Genomic DNA, 15,028 nt, shown 5'->3' with positions numbered 1-15,028 from the left:
CCTACAGGGTGGGCAGCACGAGAACAGGGCTGGGCAATGAGCCCTGCGGAACACTAAGCCGCCAGAGGGGGACTCCAGGGCCAGGCTGCAGGGAGAAGGAAAAGCAGGCCACAGGGGTGCCCAGGAGCAGCAGCAAGCTGTGCAGGGAGCAGCGCCCCTGCTCTGACGGGTGAAGGGCAAGCATCCCCACGCTGAGCAGCCTGGGCGAGCTGGTGCCCTTGTGGGAATTGGAAAAAGGTGCCCCTTTCTCAAGGTAATTGACTTCTATCAGAAAACGACTCCAACACACTGGTTTTATTAGAACACTTTACTGCCATCTGTGGGAAAATTGTTATAATAAATAATAAACGTCTGCCGTCTCAGATGTGGCGACTGCACACGGCAGCCCTGGTTACCGGCGGCTGCAGTACAAGCAGCTGGCAGGGGAGGGGAACAGAGTGCATCCGCGAGGGCGCCTGGAGCTGCAGGCAGCACACGATCCGAGCAAAGGTGGACCCTGAGCTCGCGTCTGCAGAGAGGGCAGCACCAGGGCCGGCTCTTCCTCCCCATCTGCTCTGCCACCCTCTGTGGGCGGCCTTCTTCCCTAGGCTTGTCCCTTCCTGATCCCAAGAGGGAAGCCGCAGCTCTGGCCGTTACATTTTTCCACAAGATCAAGAGGCGGAGGATGTGGATATTGATGTGTGCATCCTTTTTTAATGGGGAGAAAACCTTCCTCGAAGTGGCCCAGCCCTCCTCGTCACCAGCACCACCGAGGGTAATGGCCTCTCTGTGATTGGTTTGATCACAGGAAGCGGAGGAGTGAGGGTGAGGTGAGGACACAGGACTGATGGTGTAGACGAAACACACACATATGTATACACGCACACCCATATGTAGAACCATATTTTATTTATACATGTATGCTTCTCGAGTGACTGAACGATCCTCCCCCTGCCTCTGAGATCTTCCCGGCTGGCTCTGGACTGCTGAACAGTTCCTCCAGAACAGCTCTCTGCACGTGGCCACGCAGCACCCTGAGCGGTCACTCTTCACCACTGGTGACCACAGACCGGAGCACTGGAAGCGCCCAGCCCCGGCCCATCCCATCACAGGCAGTTTGCCACAACACTCATCTAGAGAATAAGCTCCGAGAGGACCCCTGTCCTCCCAGATAAGGACCAGGATAAAGAGGGTTTTCCAGCAACGTGGCACTCGTCAAGCTCAGTCTCGCGCTGAGCCCTTCTGTGTGCCTTCAGCGCCTCCAGGACCAAGTGCACACTCCTTGCTCCACACCCGGGCCTTGCCTTCCAGCCCTCTCATGCCCGGGCTGTCTCCTCCAGGCCCCTTCTCCCTGGACCACGCCCTGAGCGAGCTGAGCTCTCTGGCTGCTCCCCTACTCGGCCTCCACCCTGCCGCTGGGAACACCCGTGGCTTCCGGCCAGCGCCCCTTCTCTGCTGCTCCCATAAGGGGCCCCTTCCCTTGCCTCACTGTGAGTAATGCAAGACCGAAGTTGTGTGGAACTCACTTCTGCACCCTCCATGTGAATCCCTCAGTACACAGTTGCTGGGGCGCTGTCCCAGTGCCTGCTTGTTTTGCTTGGTGGCCCACACAGGGCCAGGGAGCAGCTTCAAGCCTGGCTCCACAGTGCAGTCACACTGTGGACTGCAGAGAGGGCACCAAGCCTCAGTGACCCGGCTGAGCAGCTGGATCAGCCTCTGCCTGAAGCCAGTCCTCCTCCATGTTTCGTTCCAAAAAGCCATTAAATTCCCTTTACTGGTTTGAGTAGGGTATTACCTGCAACCCAGAGGAATCAAAAAAGAGGGGGGATAAAAACAGAGCACAGCGACCCCCGTTGTTTAACCTGGCTGATGGCTGCGTGGCAAGCCCATCTTTGCTCCTGCCCTCCTGCACCTGGAGAGAGAAGCGGGACCTTCTGTCCCAAGCTCACTCTTTCTGCTCTCCCCCAGAGAGGGCTCCATTAACCCCCCCATACTCCCCCAGAAGAGGGCTCCATTAACTCCCCCACACTCCGGGGTCTCTGGTCTTCCCCCGCCCAGCAGCTGCCTCTTCCCTGCTCTCAGATGCCCTCCTCAGGGGTCCCTCTCCTAGGGAGCTCGTGGCAGCTCCTCTCCCTCCAGTTGTCAGTGCCTGCTTCCCTCTCGGCCTCCACACAGTGCTACTCAGTGAAGGCTTGTCCCAGAGGGACCTCCCCAGGATCGCTTTGGCCCCTGGTCCCTGCTGTGTGTTCTGTGGCCCCCTGGCTCTAGGTGTCAGGTATCAGGCTCCCCAGGGCTCCTGGACACCTCCAGCCTGAATAGAACCACTGTTTTCAAGGTGCTGCTCCCTGTCCCAGGTGGGCTTCAGACACCCCCAGTCTTGCCAATCAGGTGGGGTGTGGCAGGACCTCTGCCAGAGTCGAGAGCTATGGGGGGCTAGGAGGGTCCCTCTGGGGCCTCCCAGAAAGAAACAGGAGAGACCTCTCTCTGGGGAATCCACCATTTCCAAGCTCTTGGCTCTCTCTCCAGGGGTGCTCCTGCTGTCCCTGTCAATCAAGCCTGATTCTTGCAGGAAGCATCAGGCAACAGCGAAAGCTAAGCTTCAGGCCACGAGAGGAAAAGGTGGCTTTGTCCGGACCAGCTCTTCAAAGCAGAGGGAAGGAATCCTAAAAGGCCCCAGGAGCGTGGGGGACAAGGTTGAAGCCAGGGTCCAGCAGCCCTCCCTGCTTGGGGGTTTCTGGCCTGACCCCTTCCCCACAGGGGCAAAGGAACCTGGAGGCAGAGGCGAGTGCCCTCCTGAGAAGGGCAGCCTGGGGAAGGAAGGAGAGACGCCCGAGTGAGGAGGGGACAGAGGGGACATGGGGAAAAGGCAGACACTCCTGGCCACCAGGCAGGCCACTCACTGAGCCCAGCCCGCTCCCCCAGTTCACCTTGCTGTCAAGGAAACAGCCTGTCAGGCCCCCACCCACTGCCCCCGGAGGACAGGCCTGCAGTCGCCCCAGCTCAGGCACAGGAGAGACACACAGCCACAGCACACTGAGGTTCTGTCTGTTTTATACTGAAATGTGTGTGAGCCGATCCAAAGGAGGGGAGGGCCAGAGGAGACAGAGATGATGAAAGGCGGTGACCCCAGGGCTCGACGCCTGCCGCTCTGGGAGCACTCGTCAGTCCTTCTGCGCACCCGCCCACCCTGGCAGGACGGTCTGGCCTCAGAGGTCTGCAGGAGCTGGACGTGGTGGGGGCGCCCTCAGCTGAAGGGCTTCACCAGCTTCATGGCAGCGTAGTTCTGCAGGGAAGGAGGCAGGACACGTGGTGACCCCGAGGGGCAGGCACAGGAGCTGGCCTGACAGGGGCCAGGGAGGGAGGCCACAGCTCCTCATTCAGACACTTGCGTGCACCTGGCCCTCACCACCCACCTTCCCACGCTCGCGCTCAGCTCAACACCTGACCCCATGTGGGGCTGTCGCCAATCAAGCCAACCCACACCCACACCCACTGGAGACTCCCTCAGCCCTCCTGCCTGGGAGCCCAGACTGCATGATCGGCACTCCTCTCTCCCAGCAGCCCAGGGCGTGCTCGAGCCCAGGTTCCCGCTGGTGGCCCTGGGGAGGCCTGCCCTGGCCTTTCCCACCTGACAGATGCTGAAGTAGGACCATGGTCTCCACCCCGCCCCCCACTACACCTTCACTCACTCACTCGCCCACATGGGAACCCAGAGCTCATCCATCACCGCACTCCTGCCCAGAAAGCAGGGAGAGAGGGGGAGAGTTGGGGTGTGAGGTGTTTGGGGGTGATCCACCACTCAGGCTAGTGCCAGGACCCTGCCTGCTGCAGGACTGACAAGGGCCTCCCCGCCCAGTCCTCCGTGAGCACATGCAGCACAGGGCTCTAATTGGGACGGCATGTTCCCCAGGGCCGCCCTGGAAAGCCGGCACTGGAAACAAAAGGCCACCCTCGGTCCCCGCCAGACCGCCTCCCCACGCTGGCCCTACTCCCAGATCGCTCCCATCATACAGGCTGGCCCCCACAGCCTCCTCCCCGGGGAATTTCCAAGGGGCGGGGGGATTGGGTCATCAGCAGAAGGACAGCCTTGACCTTCTCCCGGGACCCTGGGCAGCTGAGAGCCAGGTGAGGGTCACCAGGACACAGCCCTCATAGGGGTGGGACTGGCCAGGTGATTAAGGGATTTGGGTGAAGACAAGCAGGTCGCCCGGCTTGCAGTAAAGGCCTACAGGCAAAACCAGCCTTTAGCCCAGTCCTGGACACAGACTCCTCCAGGCCCCCACCCCTGTCCCAGGCCAGCCTTGTAAAGAGGACAACTCCAGGCTCAGGGAGACAGGGCAGGGGCTCTGACCAGGAAGGACCATGGGCTGCATGACAGGAGAGCTTCCCTTTCTCTCCTAGCCTGGCAGCAGGGTCTCCTCCCCCAGCCTTCCAGGGGCCAGGGGTGGGGCAGACAGGACGTAGGGCATGGGCCACCCAGACTCTGCAGGACGAGACACGGAGAAGGTGAAGGACCTGCCCCCGACAGTCACAGAGCTGTGACAGGGACGGGCCAAGGTCTCGCAGGCAGAGCCAGTCCTCCAGACGCCAAGTGCAGAGCCCTGTCCTGACGACAGCAGTTCTCCAATCTCGGTGTGCCCAGGGGCAGCTTGGCCCTCAGCAGAACCAGGGCCGGCCCAGGACTCTGCCTGTCTGGCCCACACCCCAGCCTGTCGAGGCCACTGGCCACCAACCATATGTGGAGATGTGAGGGTCTGCACCAGCTCGCCAATTTGCTCGAACACCCCCCAGCCCGGGCTCCATGCTGGAAGATCTGACTGCACACCATGGCTCTCCCCCGTGGTCCGAGCCTCCTCATCTCCTCCCTCAGGCCCACAGCAGCCCCTCACCACCCCAACACCGCTGAGTGGCAGCCACGGACACGCCCAGTAAGAGGAGATACACTGAGGCAGGCCAGGAGAGGGGCCCATGCCTCCCCAGGCTCAGCAGCCTGGGCCTGCCCCATGGGTGGAAACACCCAGCAGAAGTCCTGGCTGTCCCCAGATTCCAGGTGGCCCTGGCAGCAGCAAAAGCGCCAGGACACCACACCTGCACATGCCCCTCTGTGCTGTCTCTAATCTTGCTTTTGTGATCTCACCTGCCTCTGCTGAATGAGGCCTCCTGGAATTGTACAGACCTCAGGCACCCACCACTCAGATCCACCCTCGACCCCCATCATGCTTTGCTAATCAACTGTTAACTCTTCTTGCTGGGTCTCAGGAAATGTCTCCTCCACATGATGCGCCTCCTCCACGTGGCACCATGGGCAGCCAAGGCCAGCCTAGGGGGCCTGGCCTGCAGCTGCACCCACAGGCCCTCCTGCTTCCAGACCCTCCTTTGTTACTAAAGGGTAGTCACAGCCTGGCCGTGAACACCAGATGTCCCCTCTGCCACTCCTCCTGGCGGATGATGCCAGGGACTGCAGGGGGTGGTTTCCGGTTTAACCTCTCCCTTCCAGGAGCTGCACTCTATGGACACCAGGCCCGGCCAGCTGACAGCTCTCAGTGACAGAGAGAGAGAGAGAGAGAGAGAGAGAGAGAGAGAGAGAGAGAGAGATCTCCATCACTCTACACCTTGAGGGTCTACAAGCCAGGAGCTCATCTGTGAGTGATTCCCGAGAAGCCTGCCTGCTGTGGGGACGGCTCCCAGGGCTGCTGGCCTGGTGCTGCCCAGTATTGAGGCCTTCAGTGGGAACCACAGCGAGCCCTGTGCTAGGAACTATGCACGTGTTGCTGCACACCCCCGGCCAGTCCCTTCTTCTCTGTGGAAGTTTGTATCTCTGCCATGAAAATCTGGCCATGGAGAGAGAGAGAGAGGAGAGACACCTCTCTACTTCTATGAGTTTGGAATTTTCACATTAAAAAGTTTTTAAGAACATTTTTAAAAATCAGGTGTCAGCCTGAGAACACTGCAATTCCTCAGGGTCTGAAGAGCCAGACACACTGGGGGCTGCAGCATCTTTGGGGGTCCCTGAGGAGCTGTGCGAGCCAGCAAAGGACAGGCTGAGAACACAGCCCTGGAGCCTCCCCTTGGGTGGGGCGCTGCGGAGCTGGGGGCACAGCCGCTGTCTCTAGGTCACGCCGGTGAGCTTTGTGACAGGCGTCAGCTGGCTTCTTATCAGAAGAAGGGCGCCGCAAGCGTGCTTCATGCTAAGTGAGGGTTCCTGGGCCAGCCCCCTTCCCCATGCCCACCAGACCGTAGCAGGCAGGACCCCTCCCGGCCCTAGTTCCTCCTCTCCCAGGATTTAGCCTCAAGCCTGAGGGCTTTCTCCACCCTGCCACCCACACCTCACCCTCTCTTCCCCACCCGATCCAGATCCATACCCATTCTGGCAGGTTTTCCCGCCCACCAGCCCAAGGGGCCTCATCTTCTCCAAATCTCCTGATTGACAGCCATGTCTCCCCACCAAGCACAAGAACTCAATTTACCCCACTGGGCTAAGAGCTCCCAACGGGTAGGACCGGGCCTCCCCGCCCTGACTGGGGACTCCCTGGGTGGGGACAGTGTCTCCTTTATCAGGCCAGGAGTCCCACCCCTGCCAGGACACGGGGGAGCTCTCACAAAGATGGACACCCCCATCAGACCCGAAGCTCTTTCAACACGGCGCGTGCCTCCCCCATCAGGCTGCTCACCGGGAAGGCATAGACGAAGATGCCCAAGAACAGCAGGAGGATGAAGAGGATGATGAAGAGGATGATGGCACACCGGAAGCGCCGCCACAGGATGAATTTCATTGTCTTGTACGGGGAGGTGAACCACAGGAAGGAGGTGTCCGGGCGCCTGGAAGGTGGGTCTCAGAGCTCAGCAAGGTGCCCTCTCCCTGGAGTGCTCTCTCCAAACCCTGCTGTCAGCTGGTGACATCCCAGCCAACACCCTGGCCCCCACAGACCCCAGCCTTGCCCCTAAACTCAGCCCTTCACACCTGCAGTTCCTCTCCCCCCACATCCTGTGGGCCTCCAGCTCCTGGCTCTGGGGCCCAGTTCCCGGCCATCCTCTCCGCCCCACCCACTTCTCTCCTGACCAGGACTTAATCATGGACCACAGATGAGGGAGCTGGGCAGTCTTGAGAGGCTGCTGCCTTCAGTGAGTGCAGGCCCAGCAAGCCCCAGGTAACTGAGCCACGTGCCCAGCAGCATGTGGTTGGTGCGTGCTCAGGGAGGCCGGCAGGAAGGGCACCCAGAACGCTGATCTTCTCTTCCTTGCATCCAAGGCCCTCAGAACCCTCCCCAGCCAGCCCCAGGACTCAGAGAAGATGCAGGCCCTCTCGGTTGTGGCTGTGTTCATCTGACTGCACAGCCTGGGTCTCTCTTGTCTCTCTACCCAGCTGCCAGCATCCTGGGGAGCTCTGCCAGTCCCATGGCACCTGGAGAGCACCATGATAAAGTGAGCTGCCCACACCAGGTCCACCCTGAACCAGGCAGGCAGTGGGGAGGGACCCAGCAAACAGCCGGAACCCTCACCACCATCTCGTGCAGTGTCTGCCCGAGAGGCCTGCGACCGAGGGAAGACGGGCTGGTCTCCCTGTCTCACAGATGGGAAAAGCAAGGTGAGAAGACCTCTGAAAGCCGCTCTGACCCCACGGGAGAGCCGTGGGAGGCAGCTTGGCAAGGTGAAAGACCCGACGGGGCTGTGGTGGAGCCGGAGAGCCTCTGCGTCACCACTTTCTCGGATGGAATGACCCTATGGAGCCGCGCTGAGGCGGTTTGCTCAGCCGTGAAATGAAGATGAAACCACCGCACGGCAGCAAGGTCCCACAGCCCGATGTGGACACGCGCGAGGCCGGCGTGTAGCTAGGTCACCTGTGAGGCCGGCAGTAGCTAGGTCACCTGCCCCTCGCTCACGGCGCAGCCTCTCTCTGGGCTGGTGTGCCTGTGACTTCCTGTGACCCTTGGGCATCAGGAGTTGGGGTCTGGACACTAACCTCGGGTCTTCAAGCTTGGGGTTCATGTTGGGCTCATCTCGACCCTGGCCAGCGGGCCGCTCCTCATGCTCACTCTCTGCTACAATCTCCAGGGTCATTTCCAGCTTGCCCTAAGGGGACGGAGAGACCCTGGTCAGGGCACAGAGACTCTGCTCCGTGGCTGGAGAGCAGCCAGCCAGGACAAACAAAATACACATCATTGTCATCATCATTATTATTATTCAGACAAAGGGTTGTTTTGTTCCTCGTAGAACGTTTAGAAACCTCAGAAATGTACAAAGAACATCACCACACCTCCAGGATGCATCACTGCTGGTTTTCTCTGCAGGTTTATGATACCACAGTCTGTGTGTATGTGTCATTCTACAGCTTTTTTCACTTCAGAATATATTTCACTATATAATTATACATCCATTAAAGTTTGGCTTTTAATGACTGTAAAATATTCTATAGATGTTTAACCATAATTTATGTAGTAAACTACTTATTTTGGTTCATGTAAGTTATTTCTAACTCTTTGACATTGTAAATAATGCTGCAACAAACACCCTAGAGCCAAATGTCTAATTTTATCTGATCATTTCTTAAGGAGGGAGTCTTAGAAGTGGGATGACAGAGTTGGAGGCATAAATACTGTTAAATTTCTGCCTATACATTACCAACTTGCAGCCCCACACACTAAAACCAACAGCAGAAAATTGGTTCTGTCTCTCCGGATCCTCACCACCAGGGAGCATTTCTGCTTTTTAAACTGTTAGTAGACACAGATATTGGGGCCGGCGCAATGGTGTAGTAGGCTAAGCCTCAGCCTGTGGCACCGGCATCCCATATGGGCGCCAGTTCGTGTCCCCACTGCTCCTCTTCTAATATAGCTCTCTGTTAGTGGCCCAGGAAAGCAGTAGAGGATGGCCTAGATGCTTGGGCCCCTGCACCCATGTGGGAGTCCCAGAAGAAGCTGGCTCCAGGCCTCAAATAGGCCCAGCTTCAGGCCTTGTAGCCATTTGTGGAGTGGACCAGCAGATGGAAGACCTTTCTTTCGATCTCTCCCTCTCTGTAATGCTGACTCTCAAATAAATAAAACTGTTGGAAAAAAATAGACGCAAGTATCACATTTAAAATATTATCTGATTTAATCTCTAGAGGGGATAAATTCCTTTCCTGTTTAATGGACACCTGTATGTCATTCGTGAGTTATCTCTGTGTGTCCCTTGATCATTCTTCCTTTAGAGTATTAATATGCCTCACTAATAGCTACAGTTCTTTATATAACAAGGGTACTGTATTTCAAGGGCCACTTCAGCAGCTGGCCAGCTGCCTGCTGCTACTAAGTGAAACATCAGGGCTGCTCTGGGCACAGGGGAAGGGTGACTTCCCCTGGCCTTCCAGCATCCCGAGCAGGCCTTCCAGCAAGGTGCACACAACCAGAATAGTCCCATGCAGGGTCCTGCTCATAGGGAGGCCACAGGGCCAGGATAAACAGGTGACACTGCACCTCAAAGAGGCTTCCCCCAGAACATGAGCCTCGAGGGAGAGGAGAGCTGGGAACTGGGAGGGAAGAAGCGGGCTGCTTTGTTAAACAGAGGGGGCAGGCCAGGAAGCCTGTGTGTGCTCCCTAACCATGGAAGCAGCCTCAGCCAAAAGAGGAAGTACACTCACCGCCAGGATCTTCTTTTCGCCCTCATCTGCCACACAGGGCCACCAGCCCTTCACCGTCTTCTGCTCAAAGAGGGACACAAACCGTTCTGGGTGGAAGACTTCGTCCAGCTGCTCCAGGGAGCACTTCTCGGCCGTCTTAGCTGGCTTGGGCATGTGGTTGAGATCCAGCTGCAGGGCGCCTGTGACACAGAGGTGGTCTTTGGCTGAGGGGTTCTCCATCACTGCCAGCCAAGGCTACCCTGGTACAGGGCAGTGTCAAGAAAGCGGTCACCTCCTCAGCTCCTATCCAGGGTTCATCCATGGGTCAAAGTCTCAAACTCTCGAAACACACACACACACACACACACGCACATGCAGAGCCTCTCTGCCCATCTACACCACAGCTTCCTACCCATTCACTCACGCTCCCACCCACTCGTACCCAGTCACCCTTAACAAAGCCACCTACTTCTCCCATAATGCATCTTGCTATGGACAAATCCATTGTATACCCATTACTTACATCCATCCATCCACCAATTGTTTACAAGCTTTTTTATTGTAGTAAAGTATATACAGCCTCACATCTGTCATGCTGCTTTTTAAATGAATTACAGTCACAAAACTTTTTTGCCCCCTAGACAGACTCTGTACCCATTAGGCAGTGACGCCCCATTCCCTCAGCCCCTAGCAGCCTCTACTCTACTGCCTCTATAGATTTGCCTGCTCAGGATATCTAAGTGGAATCATATTTGTGCTTTCTGTCTGGCTGATTTTGCTTAGCATCATGTTTTCAAGGTTCATCCACACTGTAGTTTACATAGGCATGCCAACCTTTCCTGTGGTGGAATAATATTCCACTGCCTGCCTATGCTAGCTTGTATGTACCCATCCACCTGTTGACGGAAACTTGAGCAGTTTCCACCTTTTGAGTACCGTGAACAATGCTTCAGTGAACACTGAAGTAGTGCCTGCGTGCCTACTTCCAGTTCTCCTGGGCTCACATCTAGGAGTAGCATTGCTGGGTTTTATGGTGATTCTGTGTTCAACTTTTCAGGGAATCACCAAACTGGTTTCCACCATGGATGCTTTGTTTAATATTCACGCCAGCATCACACAAGGGCTCCGGTTTCTCCACATCCTCACCAACACTTATTTTCTATTACTACTGCTGCTGCTGTTAGTGCCCCCCTAGTAGGTGGGAAGTGGTATCTTACTGTGAAGCATCCATTACCCCTTTCCATCCTGGTTACCCAGCCAGCCATGTTTTTGTACTGGTTCATCTACTCATCAATTTTATCCACCATCTTCCTGTGTAGCTCCAACAATTAGGCTGAATCCCATGAAAATGTTGATATTCAACTATCTTTGACCTAAAAAAAAGGGGCAATTTCTTGTGCTTTCACCTGCTCTAATCACAAAGTCAAGAAACTGTTTCCTGAAGCCAAATGAAAAAAGTTCTTGAATGCCATGCCAGAGATTAGACAATTCAGCATGGGGTGCTCACTTACACAGCTAAGCACCAGACCTAGTTTTCCAGTTTTCCTTTTCATTAGTCCACTTTTCCATCTGTCCTTCCATCCATACTCTGCTTCATCTTCACTAGCTATAGCCCTCTGTAGCTACCACTTGTTGAGTGCCGTACCTACCCCCTGTCTACCCATCTACCCACTCATCCAACTCCATATCAGCATTCCTCTGCCCAGCCCCCCGTCCACACAGCTCTCTACCCTCAATGCAGATGAGTGCCCATTTCCACTTTAAAATACAGTCCTAATGGAATATTAATATCAGAATATTGAACCCCCATACACACACACACACATCCCAACATGATCTACACAATAGACTGTAAGAAAACATAGGATTACCTCTGGATAGTAAGATTATAGGCACTTAACTATTACCTTTAAAATTAAAAAATATTCGAAAGGCATAAAATATGTAATTATAAACTACAGTATGATGGTAGAGAAGAGAGATCTCATGGAGTTAAAAGGTACTATTTGTTTTTAAGTTTTAGTTTTAGGAACAAAAGATGAGCCTGATTACTTTGCATACTGTTTTTTCTTTTAATTTGTAAAATTTGAGAAAGAGTGCATTCCATCCACTGGTTCACCCCCTCCAATGCTAGCAACAGAAAGCCAGGATCCAGAAACTCAGTCCAGGTCTCCCAGGTGGGTGGCAGGGACCCAGCTAGCTGAGCCATCACGGCTGCCTCAGAGTCTGCAGTAGCAGGGCCTGGAATCATGAGTGGAACCAGGCATCCAATCCCTGTGCTCTGGTAATGTGGGCATCTCAAACAGTGTCTTAACCACTAGGCCAAAGCCTGCCCCCTTTGGTTTTTTTTTTAACTTTTATTTAAGAAATATAAATTTCCAAAGTACAGTTTATGGATTACAATGGCTTTTCCCCCCCATAACTTCCCTCCCACCCGCAACCCTCCCATCTCCTGCTCCCTCTCCCATTCCATTCACATCAAGATTCATTTTCAATTCTCTTTATATACAGGAGATCAATTTAGTATATATTAAGTAAAGATTTCAACAGTTTGCACCTACATAGAAACACAAAGTGTAAAATACTGTTTGAGTACTAGTTATAGCATTAATTCACATTGTACAACACATTAAGGACAGAGATCCTACATGAGGAGTAGTGCACAGTGACTCTGTTGTTGACTTAACAAATTGACACTCTTGTTTATAGTGTCAGTAATCACCCTAGGCTCTAGTCATGAGTGGCCAAGGCTATGGAAGCATTTTGAATTCGCTGACTCCGATCTTATTTAGACTAGGTCATAGTCAAAGTGGAAGTTCTCTCCTCCCTTCAGAGAAAAATGCCTCCTTCTTTGATGGCCCATTCTTTCCACTTGGATCTCACTCCCAGAAATCTTTCATTTAGGTTTTTGTTTTTTGTTGTGTTGTTTTGTTTTGTTTTTTTTTGCCAGAGTGTCTTGGCTTTTCACGCCTAAAATACTCTCATGGGCTCTTCAGCCAGATCGGAATGCCTTAAGGGCTAATTCTGAGGCCAGAGTGCTGTTTAGGACATCTGCCATTCTATGAGTCTGCTGTGTATCCCGCTTCCCATGTTGGATCATTCTCTCCTTCTTAATTATATCAGTTAGTATTCGCAGACTCTAGTCTTGTTTATGTGATCTCTTTGACTCTTAGACCTATCATTATGATCAATTGTGAACTGAAATTGATCACTTGGACTAGTGAGATGGCATTGGTACATGCCACCTTGATGGGATTGAATTGGAATCCCCTAGCATGTTTCTAACTCTACCATTTGGCTGCCCCTTTGTTTTTAAAATTCATTTTATAAAGCCTCACCCAAAAAGGGAAGGATTGAAAGATAACATTAAAAAAGATTTCAAGTCTGTAAGCAAAAAGACTCTGAAAATATTAACTAGCAAATTTTTTAAATAAGATAAATTGAAATAATTCCTTAATATATTAAAATCTTCTGGAAACAAAAAAGTGAACAGCCCAAAACTATGAAAAAGAAAATATCAGCAATAATATGGACAACAAACATTTTTTAAATTATCCCTTAGAATAACAAAATGCAAATAAAACTATTATATTGGAAAATTTTTTAAAAATGTAACAGTCATAGCAGAAGTTTAAGGAAAATGGCAACCTGCAAAAAAGGACACAGGTGGAAGTGCAAATAAGTAAAAACTTCTCTAGATGGCAACCAAATAAAATATTCCCAAAAGCACTGAGCTGCACAAAGTTGCCAACAAATTGCTTCTTAGAGTTAGGGAAACAGACTCTCAAAGGCCCCTAAGATGCACGCCTGGGGCTGTCACTCACACTGGAAAACCTGAAGATGGCCCAGATCCCTACTAGAGGGGACAACTTCAACAAACCACACACCATCACAGGCACCAAGTGTGACGGCACAGATACAAACGCAGACACCTGGGGATCAGCAAGAATGTTCTGGAAATATTAAGTTTCCCAAGGATCAAGACATAAAATGGTATCTGTAATATTAATTCATTCATAAGGGGAATTAAAAGACAAGCTTATTAAATTTTGACATGCAAGTACACCAGGAGTCTTCAAAAAGTTCATGGAAAACATGTATTTGGGAAAAACTGTAAGAATTTATCTTTTGAACTAAAATAAACTTGTCTTCCAATTCTACCACAAACTTTCTGAAGTAATTTCATATATACACATGGGTGTACACACACACACAGATGTCACATGTGTATTTATGAGGTGATCTCAAAAAGTTCATGGGAAATGTGCATTAGGAAAACATGCATGGAGTTCACAACTTGCTGCAACAAAATAAACTCATACCAACTTACAACTCTTCTGGCTCAGATCTAATTTGAGGCACTAAGAAGGATTAGTAGTTAGTTTGCAGAGCCCTTGTGAGAGCAACATGAATTCTGCTACAGCTGAAAAAGCAACACTGCATTGAGCGTAAAAAGTGAAGTCGCCGGTGCTTCCTGAGAACGCTGAGGACAGTGCCCCAGAGAAATCGGCAGCTTGCAAGTCCACAGCTCATGTTAAGAAAGGATCAGACCACGTGGAGGGTGGAGGATGCAGCCTGCAGCAGCGGCCCAGCCACATCAACTTATGAGGAAAAAAATTCATCTTCTTGGGCCGGCGCCGTGGCTTAACAGGCTAATCCTCCGCCTTGCGGCGCCCGCACACCGGGTTCTAGTCCTGGTTGGGGCTCCGGATTCTGTCCCGGTTGCCCCTCTTCCAGGCCAGCTCTCTGCTATGGCCCGGGAGTGCAGTGGAGGATGGCCCAAGTGCTTGGGCCCTGCACCCCATGGGAGACCAGGAGAAGCACCTGGCTCCTGGCTTTGGATCAGCACGGTGCGCCGGCCACAGTGGCCATTGGAGGGTGAACCAATGGCAAAAAGGAAGAACTTTCTCTCTGTCTCTCTCTCTCTCACTATCCACTCTGCCTGTCCAAAAAAAAAAAAAAAAAAAAAAAAAAAAGATTTAAAAAAAAAATTAATCTTCTGGGCGCCCTCATGGAGGACCCACAGTTCACAGCAAGAAACAACGGCCAACAACACAGACGTCGCAATCGGTTCAGCCCGCACCACTCTGACGGGAAAATCACAGCCGAGTCAACCTTCTGCTCAGCGGGGGCCAGAACTGAGTGACCCCGGACAACGGCAGAGTTGTCAGCGGAAGTTCTCTGCAAGTGGGATCAAGAACCTGAAGCAGGTCTTGGAAGGACTGTACCGAGATCACACGTGGCTTTCCCAGGACAGTCCTGCGGGCAAAGCACACTCAAAGCAGTGGCGACCAAGAGGTCACGGCAAGAGCAGGGCAGTCCGGAGCGGAGGTCACGGCTCCGGTGTTTTCAGATGTTCAAGGCGTTTTGCTCGCTGACTTCCCGGGGCTCCAAACAGTGACAACATCTGCTTGTGATGAGAGTGTTCTGAAGAAGTTAGCCCCACGATTGGAA

General features: G+C 53.1%; 1 protein-coding gene across 17 annotated transcripts in view; it reads right to left on the bottom strand.

Annotated features, from left to right (window-relative positions):
• Positions 1-3,013: 3,013 nt before the first annotated feature.
• Positions 3,014-15,028, bottom strand: part of DYSF (dysferlin) — a 189,343-nt gene continuing 177,328 nt past the window's right edge. For all 17 annotated transcript variants that reach the window (XM_062209628.1, XM_062209632.1, XM_062209630.1 and 14 more), the window contains 4 exons: positions 9,596-9,774; positions 7,940-8,049; positions 6,651-6,798; positions 3,014-3,262 (listed from right to left, as the gene is read on the bottom strand). In XM_062209628.1, coding sequence (XP_062065612.1) covers positions 3,224-3,262; positions 6,651-6,798; positions 7,940-8,049; positions 9,596-9,774 — 476 coding nt within the window. In that variant the 3' untranslated portion in view covers positions 3,014-3,223. The remainder of the gene's footprint in view (positions 3,263-6,650; positions 6,799-7,939; positions 8,050-9,595; positions 9,775-15,028) is intronic.

This window comes from Lepus europaeus, chromosome 13, assembly GCF_033115175.1.
Source record: "Lepus europaeus isolate LE1 chromosome 13, mLepTim1.pri, whole genome shotgun sequence".
Classification (NCBI taxonomy): Eukaryota; Metazoa; Chordata; class Mammalia; order Lagomorpha; family Leporidae; genus Lepus; species Lepus europaeus.
This window is presented reverse-complemented; position numbering and strand designations above follow the sequence as displayed.